Source organism: Eublepharis macularius, chromosome 4 (assembly GCF_028583425.1).
Source record: "Eublepharis macularius isolate TG4126 chromosome 4, MPM_Emac_v1.0, whole genome shotgun sequence".
NCBI lineage: Eukaryota > Metazoa > Chordata > Lepidosauria > Squamata > Eublepharidae > Eublepharis > Eublepharis macularius.
The window spans coordinates 148,417,769-148,442,280 of NC_072793.1; the positions used below are offsets into that span (position 1 = coordinate 148,417,769).

Below are 24,512 nucleotides of genomic sequence, written 5' to 3' on the forward strand. Positions count from 1 at the left end.
AGTCTGTTGCAGCAAAAACAAAGGGAAAACCCTCTAGCATCTTAAAGGCTAACATGTTTATTGCAGATTAAACTTTTGTGGGCGTAAATCCCACTTCATAAGATACAGCACTGTTGGCAGAAAGGTACTCCCTGTTTCAATGGCCTATAAGCTCTTCTGTAGTGTTATATGACAACTTAAACAGTCTCTTTGGCCAATGAATTCCACAGCAGGCACCTTCTCCTTCTTGTCTCCACCTTCATCTCTTGTTGCCATTATAAGACACTGAGGAGCAACTTTGCAACTAAAGTTATCACTAACTCCACATATTTCAAGCCTGCCCCTGGGTGTGTTTCGAAGAATATGATTCTTCCAAGGCTACACCTTGGAAATTCCCAACTTGGATAAACAATAATTGGTGATGTATACAGTACCTTGCTAAAAAGGGCTACAGTAGCACTGTGAATAAGTGCAATTACACAGCTCCTAAATAGAAGGTCTAACAAGAAGAGCAGTAAGGGAAAAGGGGTGGGAATCAAAGGCTGTTGCCACATTTGGAGATTTTACATGGCACGTGGCTAACGTATTATACATACACATAAGCCAAGTGTTTGATTTCTGGATGCTCTTGTCAAGGGTTTCTTGAGGCGGTTTCATTAGAAGTGTTTTGTTAGAAACCAGTTGTTCTCTGGACCAGTTGGTGTCCGTCACTGAAACAAACATTCTACATGCAACTACAGAAAAGATTTTGCTCATGTTTTCACACAAGGGATGTATTCAGATATCCTCAACCTGTTATCACACACTGCATATGACACACTATATTTAGCTCATAGTGCCAGACATAAAGCAAGAATTATGCATACTGAAGGGTTTTTTTAAAAGGCCTTTTTTCTGTTTCCTGTTTATTCATCTCTATTACTCTCCATTGGCACTGATGCTTGCTTAAGTAAAGACCTACAAAGCTTGTGGCAAATTCCCTATTAAATTGGAATACATATGTGTGTGTATGTGTTAAACCTACTTAGCACTGTTCCCTCACTGTCTTATACGCCTGGAACATTTACAAAAATTGATTTAATGCCCCTCAAGCTACTTACCCGAGTGCTGAGCATGTGCAGTGGCATGCTATGGCTAGAGAAGCAGGAACGCCCTGGACACTGGCCCTTGCCTCTCCTAGGCCTGGACGCGGCAGCTGCAAGTTGCCGTGGTCCTGGGAGAGGCAGCTGCGAGCTGCTCCTGGCAGAGGAGGCAGTGAACTGCTCGAGGCCTGGGCAAGGCAGCAGAGAACAGCCACGGTTAGCATCATGCCCACCCAGTGCTGGGCCTTGGGAAGTGCTCATGCACCACCCCGCGCTGGAGCCCCCATCCTGCTCTGGGCCGTGGGATGGGCCGGAGAAGTGCTGCCCACCAAGCACTGGCCCTCAGGAAGCATTGGCAGCGCTGCAGTGTAGTGAGACCCTGCAGGCCCAGGAAGGACCAGCTCTGAGCCCAGGAACCCCTGGCCCAGTTAGTAGGGGAAGGGAAAGGGAGGAGGTTTGGGAAAGGGTTTGGGCAGAATGTAGGGGGAAAGGAGAAGGGGAAGGCTAAGCATATTTGGGAGAGAGCCAAGGAGGGAGGAGGGTTAGGGTAGAGGATAAAAGGGTGGAGGGAGAAAAAGGAAAGGATCCTTGAGAAGGGAGGGGCAGGGAAGGAACTTTGAGAAAGGACAGGAGAAAAGGAGAAGAAAGCCGAGAAAAGTGGGGAGAAAAATGGAAGGATTATTGAAAAATGGGGAGACAAAGACAGGAAAGGATCCTTGAAAAGGGGGGCAGAGAAGGATCTTTAAGAAGGGGATCCCTTATCCCTCCCATGTCACCCTGACACAATCTGTAACATTTTGTTGCAGGCCCCCACCTGTCTCTACTATTTTTCACACAGCTTGAACGGAGCAAGCATTTGGCTAACTATAGCCATAGAAAGTCTCAAGAGATGAAGAAGTAAAAGGAGGCCATTATATGGAAAAACAAGTTTTTGTTTTCATGCTGTTAGGAATATGCCCACCAAAAGGGCCTGTTCAGATGAGCGAAGCTGCTCCAGTGCAGCATAGGAAAAGAAGCAGTGGATATGATAGGCCAAGTCCTTGTATGTGGTAGCCGAAACCTTGATTGGGCCTGGTAGATGATGGGCAGTCAATGGAGTGACTGCAGAACAGGAGTAATATGCATGCCCCACTTAGCTCCTGATAATAACAGGGCCGATTCCAGACGGGCACAAATAAAGCGAGTGCTTTCGCTTTTCAAGCAACAGCACTCGTAAACACCCGCAATTTCCCGTCCAGGCTTACCTGCGGTCCATGGCGCTCGGTCGCGCTATAAAAGCGGACGGTGTGAACATGGTATGGCGGGTTTGGCCACTTCATGACGATTCGTCGCGGCAGAGAGGCACTCCCCTTTCCAGACCTTTGCCGGGTGGCCGGCCACAATATCGCCATTTTTTTAAAAAAAACAAAAAACAGGTGCCATTTGCGCACTCGCGCGTCTGCGAACATAGAACTGCGCAAATGCGCACAGATGCATAATCAGCATCAGGACGCGTGGCCAAGGGTTTTTTTCGATCCATTTTCCGCATGTGCGCAATTGCATTGGTGTGGCCCTCCTGAAATGCGCACTTGAGGCTTTACTATCGGCCGCCATTTTGTCACCCTCAGAGAATCCAACCCTGAGACGTATCGCTGACCTTTGCCCTGCAGACTTGTGTGCCGATTGCAGGGGCATTTGGGGGGGGGGCAATCTTGGTTGTCGTGAAATCACAGCACGCAGGCACAGGCACACACGCTTGTGCTCGTGCAATATCGGCTTGTCGGGAGCAGCATGGCCGGCGGAGGGGAAGTGGCTGGGAAGCGGGGGGTGTCCTGGCGGCATAGAGAGATAATGGATCTGCTACACTTCTGGGGGGAGGAGAAGATACAGGAAGCTCTCAGAAGCACCCATAGGAACCTGGACTACTTCCAAACAATCTCGAGGCAGATGGCTGAGAGGGGCCACATCGTCAACCAATGTACCTCGCGAGACGCTCCTGACCAATCATTGAGAGCATCGCCGACGCCGCGTTTTCGCACACATGCGCATTTGCGCAAAACAAGAAAAAAGACCAAAAAAAACCCCGAGATGTGAACCAATGAAGGCCCCCGACGTCAGTTGTGGTGGGGAGGAAAGAACCAATCCCGGGTCCCTCAGTTGGCCGTGCGAACATCCGGAAGCGGGACGGCACGGCACAAAGCGGATGGAGACGAGACAAAGCGGATGGAAGCGAAAATACACGCGTGGACGGTAAGCGATTATTCCCGCGGAAAAAACGCTATTTCTGGCCGTCTGGAATCGGCCCAGGAGTGTTCTGCACCAGCAGCACTCTGCACTGTCCTGCACCAGCCGGGGTCTTTGAACTGACTTTGAGGGGAGACCTATGTACAGTACATTACAGTAGTTGAGTCTCAATGTTATGTGGCATGAATTCGGGGGGCCAAATCAGCCATCTCAAGGTAGGGGGCCATTTTCCAAGCTAGCCTGTGTTGGGGGACAGCCTTACTTGCAGCTGCATTTACTTGCTTCTCTAACAGCAGTGCTGGATTCAGGATGACCCCCTGGGCTCTCTACTGAGTCAGTAAAGGTCAACTGAACCCCATCAAATGTACTAAGCACCTCCTTCGAGATGTCCACCTTCCCAACCACCATCACTTCCATCTTGTCTGGGTTCCATTTCAATCTGTTTGCTTTCAGCCATTTGACCACAGCTGTCAGGCGGTGACTCAGACCCTCTACTGCATCACCAGGGGATTTGGACAGCAAGACATAGAGCTGGGGGTCAAGCAGCACATGCGGGTGACATCCAATGCCATAGCTACGGATGATTTCTTCTAAAGGCTTTTCATAGAGTCTTAACCTCATATTCCCATTTCAACTGACTTTGCTAGGACTACTGGGCAAGGAGAGGGAGGCTAGGAAGAGCAAAGGGCCTAGGTCAGCCTTATGCCTCATGGAGCTGGACAAGTTATGCAGTCTCTTTTTGTATCATATTTGTTTTGTGTCTGAGTGGTATAATGGCAGATTTAGAGGGAATGTTTCTCTTGGGGCTCTTGATGGCTCTCCAGGAGCTCTGGGTTTTGACCCTTGCTTTCTCACTCTCTCCATCTCTTGGGGTGATTTTGCTGCTTTACCAAATCCTGCACAGTCACTCAGTTGTGAGTCCAGGCAGTAGCTGTATTAGCTGTTGCTTGCCTTTGCATCTTCTGCTCTTTCTTTCTTCTCAGGCTTGTTTGTTTGCCCCTTTCCTTAATAAGAGATGTGATGGATGCTAGGTGGGAAGGTCAGATTTGAGATATGGGTACTGGTATAATGACTGCAAAGCTACCAATGGTTATCTAAAGCAGGAAAAAGCAGTGCTACTGCCTGCAGCAGTTCTTTGGGGAATGGGCTTGCTTGCCATAAAAAGTCACGTGTCCATATTATCTGCTACTTTCTGACAGTATCTCTCCTGCTATAGAAAGGAGATGTACAAACTTGCAGAGTTCTGGAACATTATAATAAATTAATATAATAAATTTCTAAAATATGTTATTATATAATTCCGAAGTGCCAGTAACATGGCACTGCACATAATGAAAACACCGCCCCCTGTTCGCAATTCAAGAAATTGTGCCCATGAAGGAGGAGGCGAGAAGGGAATATAAGTGGCAGACAACCACAACAGGGAATCAAAATATCTAGTGCCACCAGCAACCCAAGAGGTAATGCATACTTGATGATGCAAAGCACATTCTGAAAAAAAGACGTGCCATGAAGATTTAAGCACAAGAAGGGGAAGGAGAAGAGAGAATTCATGTGGAATACTCAAGAAATATCCCAGATCCTGATTCAGAGTCAAATGACACTTGGTAGGTGCTAAAGTAGAAAAATTATAACTGTTCATTAACTAAGTCTAGGATCACAATTAAAGGTGGCACTTGAAGGCAAATCCCCACTGATGACAAGCAGTGCCATGCAAGGCTCCGGCGAAGGCCAATCAGGCACCTTTGGGGAGGCAATCAGGCATCTGTGGCAGAGAACTCTGATGTCAAGAGACCCTCCCGTGGGACATTCAGATAAATGTTGTGAAGCTTGCAACAGCATCGTTAATGAGACCCAAGGCTTTGACAATACAACAAATATGCTGTGATATGTGATAGTTTATCACCCCAAATCAGAGATACTGATGAAAAGAACTGGCTCTGGAGAAAGGGTAATACAGAGTTTAAAACCCTGTTTTATAAACTTGAGGCATATTCACGTGATATGATCGTCAATATTTTTTTAAAATATAAACAATAGAGCCTCTTTTGCCTGCCAGTTAAGATGTATGTATCATGAAGACCAGGGCTTTTTTTCTGGGAAAAGAGGTGGTGGAACTCAGTGGGCTGCCAGCACAGAGGGCAACTCTTGGCGGGAGGTGGTGCCCCTGGTACCACATGTGCGTGCGCAAAGTGCATGCATGCTCCCAGGGCCAATGCCATAACTTTGAGTCAGCTGGAACAAGGGGGGAGTTTTTAAAAGTTTAAATTGGCCTCAGTGAAAATGGTCACATGGCTGGTGTGGCCCCACCCCTCCAGCGGCACGGAGGGCAATCTAAACTCCCCTCTGTCTGGAGATCAGGGGGTGGGGCCACCAGCCATGTGACCATTTTCAAGAGGTTCCGGAACTTGTCCCACCGCATTCCAGCTGAAAAAAAGCCCTGATGACTACCAAGTAGAACTGCAGGATTGCACTCAATCATTTCACCCAAGGTCCATTTTGGGTATACAAGGGCACCGTAGGGGTCATAGAAGCTGCCCAAGGGCAGGCTAGAAGCAGGCTGGCAGAAGGATGATAATGGAACAGAGGGAAGATGTGGTGAATTTTTTAATAGTCATTTGCTTGAGAGAAGTTAGCAGATTACTAGATGGGCCCTCAGGGTCAGGGGTGAAAGTAACTTAAAAGTTCTTACTAATACTATCAGGAGAAAGGGTATCTAAGCAGAAGATGGGAGGTATCACTTCGTTCACTTTCTTACCAGTACTTATCACATTCTGTACTGGCTGACTTTCACCCTTGTTCCGGGATCTCTCTTCCCAGGTCAAGAGGATTATGGGCTGTTACGCGAATGTTCCAGCCTTTTCTGCCTAATGCTCCTTTCTCTGCCGTGACAGTTCAGAGGCCTCTTGTTTTCAGACCCAACACAGCTGACACTTACTCAATAAATTATTTGTTTTGATCAACTGACATCTGACACCAATAAAATACATAATTGACTATGAGGTATTCAGGATTACACAAACTGTGATGGAGACCACAGATCTCCACTGTTCTTTTTAAGCAGCATAAGGATCCAATAAATACTGAGGCCATGAAGGGAGAAGGAGTTTAACCATTCCACTCCTCCACAGCTGCATAAACAGAAGTCAGCCCCCCCGCACTGTTGTCATCCTTAAGGAAAAAGATTTTTTAAAAATATTTAAAGACTTAATATAGCACGTTTGGGAAAGGGATAGTTTCTGTTTGTGAAACTATGCAAGGTGAAAGAGTAAAAAAAAGTCCCCTCCCAGCATGGTCCCAGCTGTAACTGAGCTCCTGTACTGTGAGTTAATGCAGCTCAGAAAGAAAGGGGAAGTTCAGTCACAAATCATTCAGTGTCTCATATCCCTTGGCTCAGGGATATATGCATTATTTTCAATATGGGGTATGGTAAGGCTCTATTAGAATTATGGGAGTCTGTGGCAGAATACCTGGCAAAGACCCACCTGGCAGGGCAGGACACACCACTTTGGCCAGCAGCAAGATTCACCTGGGTGGAGCAGGGTAGGACCAGGGGCAGGAGGGTGCAGCTAGGATAACCTCAGCAACAAGGCAGTTTTGGTGGCCAGCCCCAAGGAGGCTCAGAAGGCAATGGAGGCAGCTGGTGAATCTGTAAAGGGGAGCAATGGCCCCCTGGGCTCAGGGGGGGGTCAAGGTGGGGTGTGGCTATGGAGAGCAAGAGCTGGCTAAGCAGTAGGGAGCAGAAGAGAGGAGGGTGAAAGACGAGGGCTATGAACAGGGAGGAAGAGGAAATGGGAGGAGGCTGGCTGGAAGGAGAGGGCACAGGAGCAGAGGCAGAAAGGGAAAATCAAGCTAGACAGGAGGAGAAGAAGGAAAAAGATGAAGAGAGGGAGAGGAGCTGCCTTGGGTAGCTTCCTTGGCAAGGAGGCAGGTTACTCTGTTGTGTCTATTCTCACTTATAATGCATTGAAATGCTGAGGTGAGTGAAGCGAATCATACTTTCAAGTGTTTGGATTGGTCAGCTTCCAATAAAACAACTAGTACAAAGAAGTGACCAGGCTGGTGCTTTCAAAACCCCATGGTCCCCTTGCCCCCAGAGGGCACTACAGACTAACATCCTGGGCCCTGGGGTTGAGCCTTGCTTGTGCACCTTTGATAACAGTGACACACAGCACTTTTGTATTCCAAAACACAACGTTGTGTCATCATTCCTGTGAGCATCATTATGCTTGTATTACTGATAATAAGTGAAGCAAAGCAGAAGGGCTGTAGTCCACAGCTCACTTAATCTAGAGGAAGGCCATATAATAGCAGTATATGGTATTAAAGTGGGTTGTGGCCATTCTCCATTAAAAAACTGGGTTCTGTGGTTTTTATTATCTGCCCTCAATCAATAAATCATATACCAGTTCAGGTCATGGTGTCCAACAGATACCGTTTGTACATCACTCTGAGATCTAAAATGCTGCAAAAAAGTCAGTTTCAGCTCATTGACAATTTTAAGAGTCACTCCTGATTTACAGCAGCAGGAGACAGAAAAGACGACAGCATGCTCTAGGGAGAAAACATTTTACAGTACAATTTAAGAGGCAAGAAAATCCTGGGAAACTAACTGATCAATCAGCTAAGTATCATAGACCTCCAGAAAATTCTCTATTTCCGAACTTGTTTTTAACAGTGAATCTAAGGGCCCTACTTCTACCAAAAGGATTGTGAAATGGGACCCCCTACAGAAAGGAGAATATTGCAGGCAGCTGAGCATCATTTAGGAAAACAGGGAGAGGACATTGTGGGGATTGAGCCCCTAACGGGGTACAGCATCATGGGACTGAGGGATTAGAGCCAGGTGTACAAGCCTTCAGGAACACAACCCTCAAACCTAATCGCACCCTCCCCAAATGTCCCTTTGACCACTTTGAAGCTGAAAGGATCTCGGGGATGGGGATCAATCAGGAACTGAGCATTTTAGAGCGCTGTTACCTACAGGACCGGTATCAGGAGTCAGTGTGGCCTTGCAGATGCTGAGATGCCACTACCTGGTAAAAATCTAGCACAAGCTGTCACGTCACAGTCAACGTAGGGCAACCCTAGAGGGTTTGCAAGGTAAAAGATGGTGGTTTGCCATTGCCTGCCTCTGTGTAGCAATCCTGGACTTTCCTGGTGGTCCCCCAACCAAGCAGGCTGACCTTGCTTAGTTCTTGAGATCTGATGAGATCCAGCTAGCTTGGGCCATCCGGGTCATGGTAAGCTCTACAATGAAGCTATAGAGTGGCACTTCAAGTGCCCCATCCAGAGAACCATATCAGACCTTCCACTTATGTTTTGCAGAAAATATATTTCAGAGCAAAAACAGCAAAACAATTCCAATTAATTTCCACCAGGACTTACTGGTACTGGGGCTTCGAATATTTCAGAATTCAGTTTTGGTTCTGCAAATGAATCTCTGTCTTGCACAATTACACCTTTCCCAATTTTTTTTTTTTTAAAGCTGGGGGCACACTGATCTCAATGAAAGGATGAAGCACAGGAAGGAGAAAACGATGGAAGGCAAATCACTCGTGAGATCTATCAAAATCACTTCAGTGCATGATAGTAGCAAGACCACTACTGGCAACTGTCTAAACAAGAAACAACAGACTGCAGAATCTACAAAATAACAAGAAATAATCACAGTAACAATAGCTGCAGTTGCACAAAAAAGCGCCAGTGAAAAATGCACCCTTCCTCTCTCACCCTTACGCTACAATGCTGTTAAGGTGCAACCAACATCCTTCCATTGTTGTTAGCCAGTAAAACAATTTGACCAGCAGTCTGTTAAAATGTGTGAGGCTTAAGAGTGGTGCAGTGTTTTCTGTTTTCTGAATAAAGAACAGGCTTAACTTTCAATCATGTCTTTTGACTTGAGGCCATTATATTTATATACCCAGAGCTCAGAACATGCAGCAGACCAGCCGTTTCGGTTCCTCGCTCACCTTTGCTGAGACAAGGACTTGAAACAGTCACATTGCTGTCTCTGGGCAACAAATATAAGTCACCCCCTGTCACCTTTGGAGGGATGTCTGACAATTCATTTTAGATTGGGGACACCATAAGACCATATTTCTTTTAAGTTTATAAAAACACATCTAGCACAGTGGTCCATTTAGAACACAGGCAAGCCTGGACGACTGCGCCCCATTTATCACAGCAGACAGGGCCTTAACCACAAAGAGCTGCTCAAGAACGTACAGGCCTGAAATAGCCCCATATGCGTCCCATGAAATACCAGAATACGTGGCCCTAAGGGAAATTTTCAAGCCATTAAGGAAAGAGAACTATTCCAGAGCGGGCGGTTTCATCTAACAGGCTTCATCAATACTGTAGGTGGGAGGAATCAACAGTAAGTGCTGGTATGATTCACTGGACAGAAGACTTGGGACGGGAAGTTGGAATAATAATTCTGACAAAGACAAAGCAAATTGCCATAGGCAAATTATCTGGGGACTTGAACTCAAATTCCAGTCTTGATGTGTCACCAGCCCTGTTCCAATGTTATAATAAACATATATACAACCTTTGCCTGCTTGTAAGAAACAGCCGATGTGCATTCACTTTACAGATAAATTGTGAAGTTTCACATGCTTAGCTGTTGAATGTAACATGAGGATTATTCAATGCATGTATAAAATTATTCAATGCATGTATTAAAAAATCAAGTATACATTGTACATGGATTATATGTGCGCATATTGTAACTTGTGAACATGGCTTCCAGGATCTGGATTCATTTGATCATTTTGACACACTACTACTCCATAAAGCTGCCATAACACATCTTCAGCACACACATAAACATGCCTCAGACCATTGGTCCACCTAACTGTGACAGCAGCTCTCCAAGGAATGAGACAGAGGACTTCTCAGTCTTGCTCCCAAAGAACCTCATCTCTGAAAATGATTGGGACTGTGTGGGGCTTTCTGCATGTAAAGCACACGCTCACTTTGCTATGGGCCCAACTACCTCATGACGAACTCTGGCACCGTGTTCGATCATTCACGAGTGCAGGTAGCATGCCTAAAAGTTACTCCAAAACACAGGTGTGAATTGACCCTTGCTGAATGGTTTTGAATGACTGACACTGACAAGGGTGTTGTGAGGATGCTGACAGGTCCAGTCCTTTGGAATGGCCTACCAGAGCGGGTGTGTGGAAGGCATCTTCATTTACTGCATTTAGGAAGGCATGCAAGAAGGTTTTATTTTAGAGGGTGAACTGTTTTGGGAAGATGCGGCTATGTTTTTAATCTCTGTGTTGTTTTTACTTTGTTAGTGGATTTTTGATGTTTGTATCCTTGCAACTTGTTGTTCCATTCTTAGCCATATATAATTTTTAAGTAAGTGCTTTTAGTCTCATGATGTAGACTATGAAATCATAGGTGTACTGGAGTCATGAGGATATTGAGAAGATTAGCAAGATAAAGAACTCTAAACACTTCAGTTTCTAGGAAAACACTTCAATTTGCTTGTTTCATAGAACAAGCCTACAAGGGTACAGTCTTACAATACACTTCTGCAGAAATTGTATGTGTTGTCCCATGGTGGCAGGCACTGAATATAAAGTGGAAAAAGCAGTTAATTCGCTACTAGCACTTCCACAGACTAGAGTATTGTGTCTCCTAAAACACGGATCAGAATTCCGGGTTTTACTTAGTGACACACACATAACAACATACTCGGTCTGGCAACTGTGGAACAGCCACAGCATCAGTTGGCAGCCTCGTTCGGAGAGAGTGCAACATCTCAACACACCACACTGTCAAATACTTGCTGCAAAAGGTTCGTCTAGAGACTGTCAAAAGAGAGGAAGGAACATCTTTTGCAAAAGCCTTCAGACTTCAGGCTCAGCCCCACAATCACATTGGGAACTGCTTGTGATGTGTCTGTGACTGCTGCTGACTTCACGTCACTGCAATCACTCTGTTGAGTCAATAGCCTTAACCTACACAGAAAACATTTGGTGTGAATCAGACCTTAAAAGATGGCTTCCCAGAAGTGATATTAGTCAGTGAATTAATGTTCTATGTGTGACAAGTACGAATCACAGAGATGTGTCTGGTCCTAGGGTTTGGCCAAGCGCTTTAAAAAACAAGTTGTTAGCTTTGATTTTAAGAACCAGTGTTGTGTAGTGGACAACATGTTGGATTTGGATTGGGGAGATCAGGGAACGCATCTTTGCTCAACTATCAAGTAACTGACCATCTTTCAGCCCAGCCTACTGTGCAGGGTTGTTGTGAGAATACAAATTATTTCACTCTAGCTACTCTGAGGTCCTTAAATGAAAAATAAAGTATTCCAAAAGAGCTAGTGTGAAATAGTTGTTAGAGTATAAGAAGCCTGGGGTTCAAATCCATTGCCATAAAGTTTACTGTGTGACCTTGGTTGGTCATTCTCCAGCTTCACCTACCTCACAGGGTTGCTCTGAGAATAAAAACGAGAAAGAGAAATCTATGCAAGCCACCCTGAACTCCTTGGAAGGATGGCAGGATAAAAAATCTTTTAGAAAGCTAGATTACATTTGCTTTACATTCTTGCATTTACATATTACTATTCAATCTTCACAGTAGGAAGAATCCTTGTCACACCCCCCCACCCCATATCTTTTATAAACATAGCGCATGTTGGACATAAGCCAACATTTTTTTCTACTTTTCCATCACAGCAAACTCCCATGTGGGAAAGAGTTATGGCTCTATCAGCAGCTGCTTTTATGGGGCCAGAGGAGGCACAGGGGCAACCCAGACAGTGATACAGCTCTTTGTTTTGATGCTGAATGTTAGACAGCCTTAGGGAGCAAGCAGGGTGGAATGAAGGACTAGAGCCTGAGGGGAAAATCCATCAATCACACACGGGTGGGAAGAGCAAGCCCTTATACACAGAAGAGCCAGAAGTAGCAAAGAGGTAGAGAACATTGGCTATTATTCAGACGAAGGCCAAGCCTGGTCTGGAAGCCCTTCCAGCCATATGAGGTTGAAGGAAGCAGTGAGGTGCTATAGCGGGCGCTCTGGACCTCTCAGAGGACATCACAGCATCGGGCAGCAGAGCAGAGATCCAAAAGTTTCCAGTTCAGGCTCTGGCAGCACATTCCTATGTTGCATATAATTATTTATACAGAGGCAGTGCCTGCTGAAGCATCACCATTCCCCTCTGACACTCAACGGACCAGCAAGAGAAAATGAGGAGGGGAAAATGTCATCCAGAAATGCTGTGACTTCATTTCTAGCTCTGTAACCACAAGTGATGTCACCAAGTTGACAGATGTTCCAGCATTTCCATGAAACTCTATGGTTCTATCATCGAGTTTCAGAGAAATGTTAGAGTGTCTCATGATATAGCGGTATCACTTCCAGTTAGACAACCAGAAAGTAAGTTGCTATGTTGTAGGATGCCGTTCAGGCAAGTTTCTACATCCCCAGTCTCTTGGGGATTTGTGGACAGGGCTGGAAACCCTAAGACTAGCCAACTCTGCCTTCCTCTAGTTGTAGCCAATGAGGGAAGTCACAGCTTTGACTGACAAGCAGAAGAAGGGAATGCTTAGTTTTCAATTGCCAGAAGCTGCTTTTTCTGAGCTAGATATAGTTTATTTATAGTTTATTTATTAATAAATTTTTAACTTGCCTTTCTGCTCTCACAGGGTGACCCAGGTGGCTAACAAATTTAAAACATACAAATTAAAATATTATCTTTAAAGCCATTAAAACAATTTCCACAAACTATGCAAAACTCAATCAGGAGGGCTTTTTTACTCCAGTAATAGGGCTGTGCTGTAAGAAATGACTCAGAGATACGCTTTGATAAAGGGACAAGGACTGTAGACTATACAACTGGGTACTGTCTGCTGATGCAGATATGCTACTACTGAATAGTTTCTCCATCATTAAATATGTCACATTTAATTACTTATGCTTTGTTTCAGCAGTTTAATTTCTGTATTCGGATTTGGCTTGTTTTCAAATGTCTGCAACCCATACCCTATTGTACTTGTTCACTAACTGTCTTAACAGTTGATCTGTCTAGAGTCACAGCGAGAAAGGCGGACTATAAATGCCATAAATAAATCAAACACATAAATGCGTCATTAAAACAATTTTAAACCAGAATTTAAAATAAATACCAAAAAAAAATAAAAACAAGTTAAAATACTGAGGAGAGAGGAGGGATGTCGCGCACAGGGCTGGGCACAGCAGGCAGGAGGCTCACTGGTACTGCAGGGCTGAACACAGCAGGCAGGAGTTCAGTATTGCAAGACAGCAAACCAGGGTCCAGGAGTCAGGCCAGGTGCCAGGGTCAGGCTATCAGTCAGGGAGTGAGAGAGCGGCAGGCAGAAGAGTAGTCAATAGGCAGGCCAAGGTCAAGTCCAAACAAGCAGTAGAGCAAGGTACACGAACGTCCAGGTAGCAGGGAGTGGCGAGCTGAGTTGCTTCCACGCTTGGTCTTCTCAGCGTCTTCCTTTATTGCTGTTCTAATGAGGGCCAGCTGTTGCCTCTCCCTCGAACAGCTCTGCCCGGCGTTGTGCTATTAGCCGGCAACTCCTCCGCCTTTCCAGAAACGCTGCCTTATCTCTAAGTTTCCTCCTTTCAGCTGGCCCCAGAGGCTCGGATTTCGCTCTAACCCTGGGGGAGTCTTTGTCTCTTACAGCCTCTGTGGAGGTTTCTGGCTGTTCCTCGTCCCTGACAGTCTCTGCAGAAGCTCCAGGCTGTTCCTGCTGAATTCCCTCTGGAGCAGCAGCAGTAGTTTCTGGCTGCTCCTCCTCTCCCATAGCTTCTGCAGGGGCTTCCGACTCCAGAGGAGATTCTGCTGGCCCTTCCTGCTCATCCTCTGAGGAGGACTCTGAGGCAGTAGGTAAGGTGGCCAGTCGGGGCTGGGGCTGACTCATGACACCATCCCCCCTCCCAAGGCCCCCTCCACCCAAGGGTCCGGGTTTGCTAGGGTAGGTCCGATGGAATTGGCGGATGAAGCGGGGTGCGTGGAGGTTCTCGGCCGGTTCCCATGATCTATCCTCGGGTCCATAGCCCTTCCATTCCACCAGGTACTGCAGACGGCCCCGGTGCCAGCGAGAGTCCACGAGCCGTTCTACCTTGTACTCTTCCTGTCCGTTCACCAGGACCGGGGGAGGCGGTAGTACAGGTTCACGGAGGGGGTGTGGAGGTGCTACCGGGGTGAGCAGGGAGCGATGGAACACGGGGTGGATCCGGAGTGTTGGCGGGAGCTCAAATCGGTAGGCAACAGGATTGATCTGGGCGGTAATTCGGTAGGGCCCGATGAACCGGTGGTCCAATTTCTGGGAGGGCCGCTGTGACCGAATGTGCCGAGTGGAAAGCCACACCGAGTCCCCCACCTTCAAAGGGTCCCCTTCCCGCCGTCGCCGGTTGCTTTGTAGGCCCGTTTGGCGCGGTCTAACTGTTCCCGCAGAACCAGGTGTAGGGCCTGCAGCTCCTGGACAAAGTCATCTGCTGACGGTACTGATGAGTTTGGTGTTGTTCTGGGAAAGTAACGTGGGTGGCGTCCGTAGGTGGCCAGGAATGGGGTCTGGCGTGTGGAGGCGTGCACTGAATTGTTATACGCAAACTCGGCCATGGCTAGGAGGTCTGCCCAATCATCCTGCTGGTAGTTTATATAGCAGCGCAGGTATTGCTCCAACGTGGCATTGGTCCGCTCCGTCTGCCCATCGGACTGTGGATGATGGGCCGAGGACAGGTGAACCTGGGTTCCGAGCAGTGTCTGGAGGGCCTTCCAGAAACGCGAAGTAAATTGCACCCCCCGATCTGAGACCAGGTGCCGGGGAATCCCATGGTGCCGGAACACGTTTTGGACATACTGGTATGCCAAATCTTTGGCTGTAGGCAGCGATGGGCAAGGTACAAAGTGGGCCAGCTTGGTGAACAGGTCAACAAACACCGCAATGCATGTATGCCCTTTAGAGGGTGGCAGGTCCGTGACAAAATCCATGGAAACAGTTTCCCAGGGCCCCTCGGGTGTGGGCAGCGGTTGTAACAGTCCTGTTGGCTTCCCTGGAAGGTCTTTGGCCCGCCGGCATGTATCGCAGGACTGCACGTAGCGAAACACGTCCACCTGCATACGGGGCCACCAGAAATCCCTGGACAATAGGTGCAAGGTCTTGTATCTCCCAAAGTGACCAGCTGCTAGGGTGTCATGAGCAAGCTGCAGTGCCTCCCCTCGTAGAGCACCTGGGGGAACATAGACTCGGCCTTCATATGTAAGGAGGCTCTGTTGCAGGAGGTAGCCTGGGGGGTCTGGCTGCGCGGGGTCCTGTAGTCCCTGGGTGATGCGTTGTGTCCAGGGGTCCGTGCTTTGAGCTTGCCGGATCCGATCCTGCAGGGCATCTGGGGCATTGGTGGCTGCAAAGCACTCAGGAGCCAGAATGGTTGTGGCTGGCGGCTTCTCTCCTGCCTGCCGGCTGAATTCAGGTTTCCGGGACAGGGCATCCGCCAACTTGTTCTGTGAGCCAGGGATGTATTGGATAGTAAATTGAAAGCGGGAGAAGAACAACGCCCATCGGATTTGGCATTGCGTTAGGTTTCGGGTGGTTTGCAGATGTTCTAGGTTACGGTGGTCTGTATATACCACCACCGGGTGCCGAGCTCCCTCCAAATGGTGCCGCCAGGTCTCAAAGGCAGCCTTGATGGCCAACAGCTCCCTCTCCCAGATAGTGTAATTCCGCTCGGCTGGGGTGAGCTGTCGGGAGTAGAAGGCACATGGTTGGGACACCTCGTGGGAGGAGCGTTTTTGTGCTAAGACTGCCCCCAAAGCGGTGTCAGAGGCGTCAGCCTGCACTATGAACAGGAGGCTCGGATCTGGGTATACCAGGACCGGTCCAGTCGTAAACCGGGTCTTCAGGGTTTGAAAGGCCTGTTGGGCTTCCTGGGTCCATTGGAATGGCAGGCGGGGCCGTGTCAATCGGGTCAAGGGGACGGCTAGTGCAGCAAAGTCAGGGATGAACTGTCGGTAGTAGTTTGCAAACCCTAAGAAGCGCTGAACCTCTTTACGGTTTCGGGGAGCCTGCCAGGAGAGTACCGCCTCGACCTTAGCGGGATCCATCTGTACTCCTTGGTTGGACACTCGGTGTCCCAGGAACTCAACTTCTTCCCGGTCAAATTCGCATTTCTCGAGCTTGGCATACAACCCATGCTGTCTAAGTCTCTCCAACACAGAACACACATGCTCCCCATGCCTGGCAGGGTTGCGGGAGTAAATCAGAATGTCATCCAGGTACACGATGACATAGTGGTCGAGGAGGTCCCGGAACACGTCGTTGATGAAACGCTGGAAGACCGCTGGCGCGTTACATAGGCCAAAGGGCATTACCAGGTACTCGAACTGGCCGTAACGAGTCCCAAAAGCTGTCTTCCATTCATCCCCTGACCGTATCCGGATGAGGTTATATGCTCCCCGCAGGTCTAGTTTAGTGAACCGAGTTGCTCCTCGGAGCCGCTCTAAGAGGTCAGGGATCAGAGGTAGTGGGTAGCGGTCTCTGACTGTAATCTGGTTAAGGGCCCGGTAATCGTTGCATAACCGCAAGTCCCCTCCCTTCTTTTTGACAAACAGGACTGGTGCAGATGTCGGAGAGGCTGAGGGTCGGATAAACCCCCGCGCTAGGTTTTTTGCCAAAAAGTCCTTGAGGGCCACTCGTTCTGGCTCCGACAACGAGTACAGGCGTCCGCTGGGGAGGGGTTTATCAGGAATCAGGTTGATGGCACAATCGTAGGGTCTGTGCGGAGGTAGTTGATCAGCCCCCTTCTCCTCGAACACGTCCGCGAACTCTGCATAGCGGGGCGGCAGCAGGGATCCCTGGACCTTGGCGTCTGCGCTGGCGAGCAGCTTCGGGAGGGGATCCGGCTTCCTGGTCGGGAACTGGACGACTTGGCGCTTCCAGTCGATGAGCGGGTTGCTGCCCACGAGCCAGGTCAGCCCCAGCACCACCGAGAAGTGCGGCATGCAGACTACATCGAACTGGACGCGGTCCCGGTGGCCTTCCACAACTACCTCCACCAGCTCAGTCTCGTGGGTTACTGGACCGGATTTCAGTAGCCGCCCGTCGATGGCCTCCACTAGGGCAGCAACAGGTTTTTCGTGCAACGGGATGTGGTGCTGATGGGCAAACTGCCGGTCCATGAAACTCCGGGAAGCGCCGGAGTCGACCATGGCGCGGGTTTCCACGCGCCGCCCGTCTGGCAACTGGATTTCTAGGTGGAGGAGGAGGTGACCCCCTCCAACGTCAAGGGCCCCATTGGTGTAAACCTCTCGCCCCGGTCCGCGTGGGTCCGCGAGCCGGGGCCGGTCTTTTGCGGCACCTTCTGGGTGGCGCTTTTCCGGGCAGGCGTTGGCATAGTGGCCGGCCCCGCCACAGTACAAGCAGAGCCCCTGGGTGCGTCGCCTTGCTTTCTCTGCGGCCGTAAGCCGGGGTCGGGCGCCGCCCAGCTGCATGGGCTCCTCCCCTTCCGCCCCCTTAGGAGCAGTGGGGGCGGAGGAGGGGCTTGCAGGCACCGGCTGGGGCACCCTTCCCCGCCAGGCCCCTTCGCTTCGCGCCTGTCTCCGGGCTTCCAGGCGCTGGTCAATGCGCTGGCACAGCACTACAAGGTTTTGAAGGGAACTGGGGCGTTCTGTTCGGGCTAGCTCATCTGCAACCTCATCAGACAAGCCCTCTATGAACTGGTCCTGCAGCGCTGCCTCGTTCCACGCAAGGTCCTGAGCCAGTAACTGGAATTCCGTCGCGTAGGTGGCCACGGACCCCCGTCCCTGGCGGAGCCGTCGGATGCGCCGGTTGGCGCTCTCAGCCTTAACGGGGTTGGCGAAAGTTTGCTGGAGCCGCTCCACAAACCCAGTATAGTCTTGCAGCAGCGGCGATGATTCCAGGAGCAGAGGGGTAGACCATTTGGCCGCCTGGCCTTTCAAGAGACTCAGGATGAAGCCCACCTTGGTCTTATCATCAGGAAAGTCTCGGGGGCGCAGGCTGATGTACAGCTGGCACTGGGCTAGGAAGACAGGAAACTCCTCCACATTGCCCGCGAACTTTTCTGGTGGACTCACCGGGCACTTGGGCGTGGCCGGCGGCGGCACTGCCGCAGCTTGCTGCTGAAGCTGTTGCTGAAGCTGAGCCACAGCATTGCTCAGTTGGGTTACCGTCTGCTGCAGCGTCTGGTTCTGAGCTACAAGTGCAGCAGCTGTGGCTGCATCCATGCTGCCAGTAGCTGCTGAGTTGTGGGTGGAAGCAACGTGTCGCGCACAGGGCTGGGCACAGCAGGCAGGAGGCTCACTGGTACTGCAGGGCTGAACACAGCAGGCAGGAGTTCAGTATTGCAGGACAGCAAACCAGGGTCCAGGAGTCAGGCCAGGTGCCAGGGTCAGGCTATCAGTCAGGGAGTGAGAGAGCGGCAGGCAGAAGAGTAGTCAATAGGCAGGCCAAGGTCAAGTCCAAACAAGCAGTAGAGCAAGGTACACGAACGTCCAGGTAGCAGGGAGTGGTGAGCTGAGTTGCTTCCACGCTTGGTCTTCTCAGCGTCTTCCTTTATTGCTGTTCTAATGAGGGCCAGCTGTTGCCTCTCCCTCGAACAGCTCTGCCCGGCGTTGTGCTATTAGCCGGCAACTCCTCCGCCTTTCCAGAAACGCTGCCTTATCTCTAAGTTTCCTCCTTTCAGCTGGCCCCAGAGGCTCGGATTTCGCTCTAACCCTGGGGGAGTCTTTGTCTCTTACAGCCTCTGTGGAGGTTTCTGGCTGTTCCTCGTCCCTGACAGTCTCTGCAGAAGCTCCAGGCTGTTCCTGCTGAATTCCCTCTGGAGCAGCAGCAGTAGTTTCTGGCTGCTCCTCCTCTCCCATAGCTTCTGCAGGGGCTTCCGACTCCAGAGGAGATTCTGCTGGCCCTTCCTGCTCATCCTCTGAGGAGGACTCTGAGGCAGTAGGTAAGGTGGCCAGTCGGGGCTGGGGCTGACTCATGACAAGGGATCACTGAGGGAATGCCAAGCAAAAGAAAAAAAGTTGAGGGCCTGTAATATCATTGGGAAGCTCCCTCTTTTTTTCCTTCACTTCTAGAAGTAATTTTAAGGAGAAATATCTCATGCCTTTTTGTGAACTGGCAAATTATTCCAAAAAATAACAGTAATTTTAAAAAATGGAGTATCTTGTCTATACATAAGCAAGTATTTATTATTCCTGTTCCCAGCTTTATCTTTAAGGGTAAGAGCAGTAGGAAAAAAGGTTATGTAATAGGAAAATAAATTCTAGATATTATACAATTCTGTCAATAGGAGACAACTCGATTGGCATTACATGGTGGTTGGAGGACATATTCTGTTTCTGCAAACCTGGGTGGGGGGCAGGGGTGGGTGTTGGAACAGGAGTATAGTTTGCACCATCTTTCTCTCTCCCAGATCAACTTTGCTGTTCACTCAGAAGACGGCCTGAGTAAATCCTCGCATGAACATAGGGTCAAATAAAGTTACTATAATATTTCCCAATCCCAAAACATTTTTGTGGCAGTTAACAGGAGGAGACAGCTAAGCTGTTATTAATATCTGCAACAATTAATGTGTTGATTTACCTAATCATCAATTTGCATAATATGCATATTTGACCACTCAAATTAAGGGGTGATCAAGCCTTGGAAAGAGGATCCTAGAAGTTGTGTATATAGCATCTCAGCAGGACCTTTATGACTGTAAAACACAGCAAACGTAAGGCACCCATAGCGCCACGGGATACTTTTCACCTTGGCTAAAGAGGTATGGAGCAATCATTCCCTGAGCCAGAAACAGTACTGTGGACAGAAATATGGATATTCTGGAAAAATACATTATATGCAGGCCACCAATCAGGCTTTTGCTGAAGCAGTTAAAAAAACCTCTCAGAGTATTATGCTATATGTCACCAAAGTACTTGGGCTGCTTTCAAAATAAAAACAAGTCAGTCACTTCCTTATAATGCAAACTATTACCTTTCATTAGCACCCTGGGGCGAACAACCCACAACCAATAAATATTAATGTTTTATGACAATAATGCAAACTCTGGTTCAGAAAACAACCTACCAGGTGTCATTATTTGGCTTAAGCCACATCGCAGTTTTGATTAATGATATTCCTTGGCTCAGTTGTGATCTTGATCGCTTCTTCCAAAGCTATTGTTTATGTGCATACATATATTTATATGGGTATGTATGTATGTATCTGAGCATGTGGGTGCATTACAAACCTCCAAGAGCCCCTGTGCTGAGGACCCCTAGGGAGTGGAAGGTTTCTCAAGCTTGCATGTTTTGTTTATGCCTGATTTCCATGAGGCAGGACGCATGTCTCCCTAGGACAAACCACAGAGCGTGGGCAAGCAGTTCGGGAGCAGCTCGGTCTGTTTACAATAAGCAAGTCACTAATGCTGTGGCTGAGTCAATATGCTCCATCAGGGAGGCTATGCTCAGGAAGTCTCTGGGGATTTTTTTGGCGCAAACAAAATGGACTCCTAAAGTCAGCAGGAGGACGTGCGGCCACATCATTTTAAAAACAGCTAAGCAAGCAATAAGGACCCCTCGATATAAGATTTACAGCACTTTTCACATGCAATTGTTCAATAAAATCAGCCCCTTCTTAAAGCTTGCAATGATGACGAAATTACTGGAAGTGGCAAAGCAACTATTGTCCAAGAGTCACACGTTTTCCCTTTTAAGGAAGGGGAGGAGAGAGAGACACACATCTCCCATATTACAAGTATCGTATTTGTCATCTGTGTGTGTGAAATCAAGTCAGATTCATTAGCACTTCCTTCCACGTACCCCAAAAAGGTCACAACATCACTACTAGAGACATATCAAATGTTTGCAGATCAGATATACTTGCAGAGGTCAGGTAGAGTCCTCCACTAGCTGAGGTTCTTTATCTTTAGTACTCTGCCCTCACCCTCAAATATTGATTCCTAGAACGCCTCTCTGTGCTTTACTGGGAAGTTCCACTGCAAAAAAAATTGTACATCTCTGTAATTGCTTTTTAATTTAAGAAAAGTATTTTCACAGAGAGATGTAAGAATACATTTCTACATGCCTAATCGTTCTTTCCCAAATTTCCCATGCTAAAAAACAAAAAATGAAGATGCAACCCTTTCGCCACACTTTACCTTTGGAGGCTTCTGTCCCAAGTGGATTTTCAAACATGCTAGTTGTAACTTGGCTCCAAGCATCCTTCACCGCAGACTTGGAAACCACTCTATTGTTCAAACTCTGCTGTGGCCGGAAGTTATTTCTCAAATATTCCACAGATTTGACATGGTCTTGCTGTTCCGTGGTAAATATGGAATAGAATGCCTCCAGCTGAACGCAGCAATCAGGGAGAAGGAGGGAAGGGGGAGAGGACATTAATTAGAAAAACAATGTGGCAAAATCTGGGCAGCTGATAAGAATGCAAAATGGCAGGAAGTACTGATGCCAAGACAGATAAATCAAACAGGAAACCAGGCTGCCCACAGAAATCACTGCCAACTGCCTTATCTAGCCCCATTTCTGTCTTGCCAGGCAGCAGAGAAAACACTTCAGAAACCCTCTAAAAAGTTAATGTCTGAGGGAGGCCAGAAAAGATCCTTCCTAGACTTGTATTTACTGTACATACTTACAAATCTATATAAACCTTCTCTTTGTTCTATGCTTATGTGGGTGTTTTTGGTTTTTTTTGCTATTCTCCTGCAGAAAAGGGGGGCACACATTCATCTCATATGTCACATAAATCACAGCTCACCATGCAGCCTCTTCTATCTTTCCATTATTTGTATTTACAAGAGTATCTCAAAGGACCAGCAGTTCCGAGAGTGGAGGGACCAATTGTGTTGCAGGCTATCAATACTCTAAAAGGTGGGCCCTGCTACACAAAGATAACAAACTCAGCTCTAGATGGACAAAATATGGGGAGGCAGAAAGAGGCACAAAGAGGGAAAACTACCTCCTAAGGTCACTGTGCAAACGTATGACAAAGCTAGAAAAAGAATCTCAGGTCATTCAAGCTGCCTGATGCTCTAAGCACCGACTGACATCGTTGTTAGAGCTCTTTCACAGACCCGTTTTTCATCTATAAAGTACTTTACACTTTTGTTTAATTCCTTTTATAAGCAGGAAAAGTTAAATAAGGGAAAGTGACCTGCAACGTAAGGCAAAGAACAGGCTTACATGTTTTTTAACCAACACTGAAAAATGTCATTTATTTTTTGGTCATTGAAAATCCACCTGCACAACTGAAAACACAAGCTATGCCGCAGCCACTACTAGTTGCCATTTAATTTAAGCATATTAGTAACTAGACTGATGCTGGTATTTATTTGTCAGGCAACACACAATTATTCAATCTGAAAAGTGGCAAAAAACCCTCCCTTCCATGACCTCAGTGGCTAAAGGAAAATATGTCTGTTGGTTTTATTTAATCTGTTTCTTGACAACAGTAGATGCCAAAGACTGGATGATATGAGTGCTTGGCAAAGGGAAATCTTCTTGGCACATCCTCTGAGTAAAATGATTGAGAGGCGGTGAGATAACAGAGGGCTTGATGCTTTCATTTACCTCTACTGTGTGTGTGTGTGCGTGTGTGTGTGTGAGGGGGGGTATTTACACTCATTCCTTCTGATGAATCAGTGACTTTTTACATGGAAGTTCATCCAAGATGCCTCTGTTACAATGAGGTGTATTAACACGAGCAAATAAAAGGCAGAGCAGACTCCAGCAAGGAGACATTTTGAAAACAAAGGTTTTAAATGTCAAAGCCATTTTAATTGTTAAACACTTAGCAGCAGATTTCTACATTATTACTCAGGGATGCCTCTTGATGAAAATGCCACTCATTGCCTTGATCTACAAGGAGGCCTGCTCTGTGCGCATTTCAAGGATTTGTACATCAGTTCCAACAGAACATAATGGCAGCTTCATGATATTGTAAAAACAGACAAAATATGATAAAACTCATGATAGTAATTAGTTCAATTCGTTCAAACTACTAGATCTTCAATACAACTAACAGTGCAATCCTAAATAGAGTTACTCTAGGCCCATTGGTTTCAATAGGCTTAGTCTGGAGTAACTCTTTTTAGGATTACACTGTAAATAACTTAGTTGACTTTCCTAAAAAATATGCAAAGAGAGAGAAAAAAATGGAAAAGAATTTTCTGCAAATATTTAGACCACAATTTAAATTTACCCTAATAAAATTATAATAGCTAAAACCATTTGAAAGAAAATATAATGTCATGTTTTATTATCTCGTTGTACTGGGAGAACAACAAAACAAAATCAGTTTAAATATATTGCTTATTTTATTTCCAAAACTATTATAATTATACTGTTTATATACTTATTGATCGTATAAGATTGTATAACTTTTAATTTAATGTCTAATTTAGAATCTGCTTAACTTTTATACTATGCACTTACTTTATTTTCTTTTCCTTAAATAAAATTATTTTAAAAAACCAAAAAACAAAATCAGCCAATTTATTTTTTATCAGCAATATTTTTACATGTATTTCTATGCTAAGAATTCAATTTTAGTACCCAGAAAAAAAGACGAGAGCTTGAAATCTCGCTTTAATATCCACAGTAATTGGTGGGAAGCATCACAAAAGTATGAAAAACAATGAAGGCCAAATTCAACAACGAATGAGGCAAACTTTTTGTGGCCCAAACCTACCTGGCGATAAGAGATAGGAACAGGCATGCGAAAGATAATCCATTCCACGATCTCAGTACATGGAGGGGTAGTCAGTGAACCTGCATACCGATAGTAACTGCCCAAGGATGACGGCAGAAGATCTCTTAATATAAAGGGATCCAAGAAAGTCTCTTTCTCTGTAAGAGAAAAAAAAAGTTATAACTTCTAAGAGCTGGACAGCCTCCCAGGTCATGAATCTATCTATGTTATTGTGTACAGCTTTTGGTGGTATTCTGTGACCGTGTTTCACTAGATCGTTTGCTGCGACCTATGGCTGCCGGGTTCATCATGGTGTGGCATATTTGGAAACATTCTCTCAGGGCTTCTAAGTGAGGATTTGAACCTGGGTCTCCCAGATCCTAGTCCAACATAGTAACCAAAACACCACACTGACTCTTAGCACCACACTAGCTCTTCTAATAAGAGTAATGGGGATATCAAACTGTTTTAAGTATAGAATCCATAAGACGTTGAGATATTAAAATCTTACTGAGAGAACACACATATTGGGTAT

The 24,512-nt window shown here is 47.0% G+C and overlaps 1 protein-coding gene across 4 annotated transcripts in view; it reads right to left on the reverse strand.

Annotated features, from left to right (window-relative positions):
• The window catches only part of PTPRG (protein tyrosine phosphatase receptor type G), a 683,491-nt gene that overhangs the window by 134,965 nt on the left and 524,014 nt on the right, over window positions 1-24,512 (reverse strand). For all 4 annotated transcript variants that reach the window (XM_054978207.1, XM_054978205.1, XM_054978204.1 and 1 more), the window contains exons 7-8: window positions 23,978-24,135; window positions 21,432-21,624 (exon numbers count right to left, since the gene is read on the reverse strand). In XM_054978207.1, coding sequence (XP_054834182.1) covers window positions 21,432-21,624; window positions 23,978-24,135 — 351 coding nt within the window. The remainder of the gene's footprint in view (window positions 1-21,431; window positions 21,625-23,977; window positions 24,136-24,512) is intronic.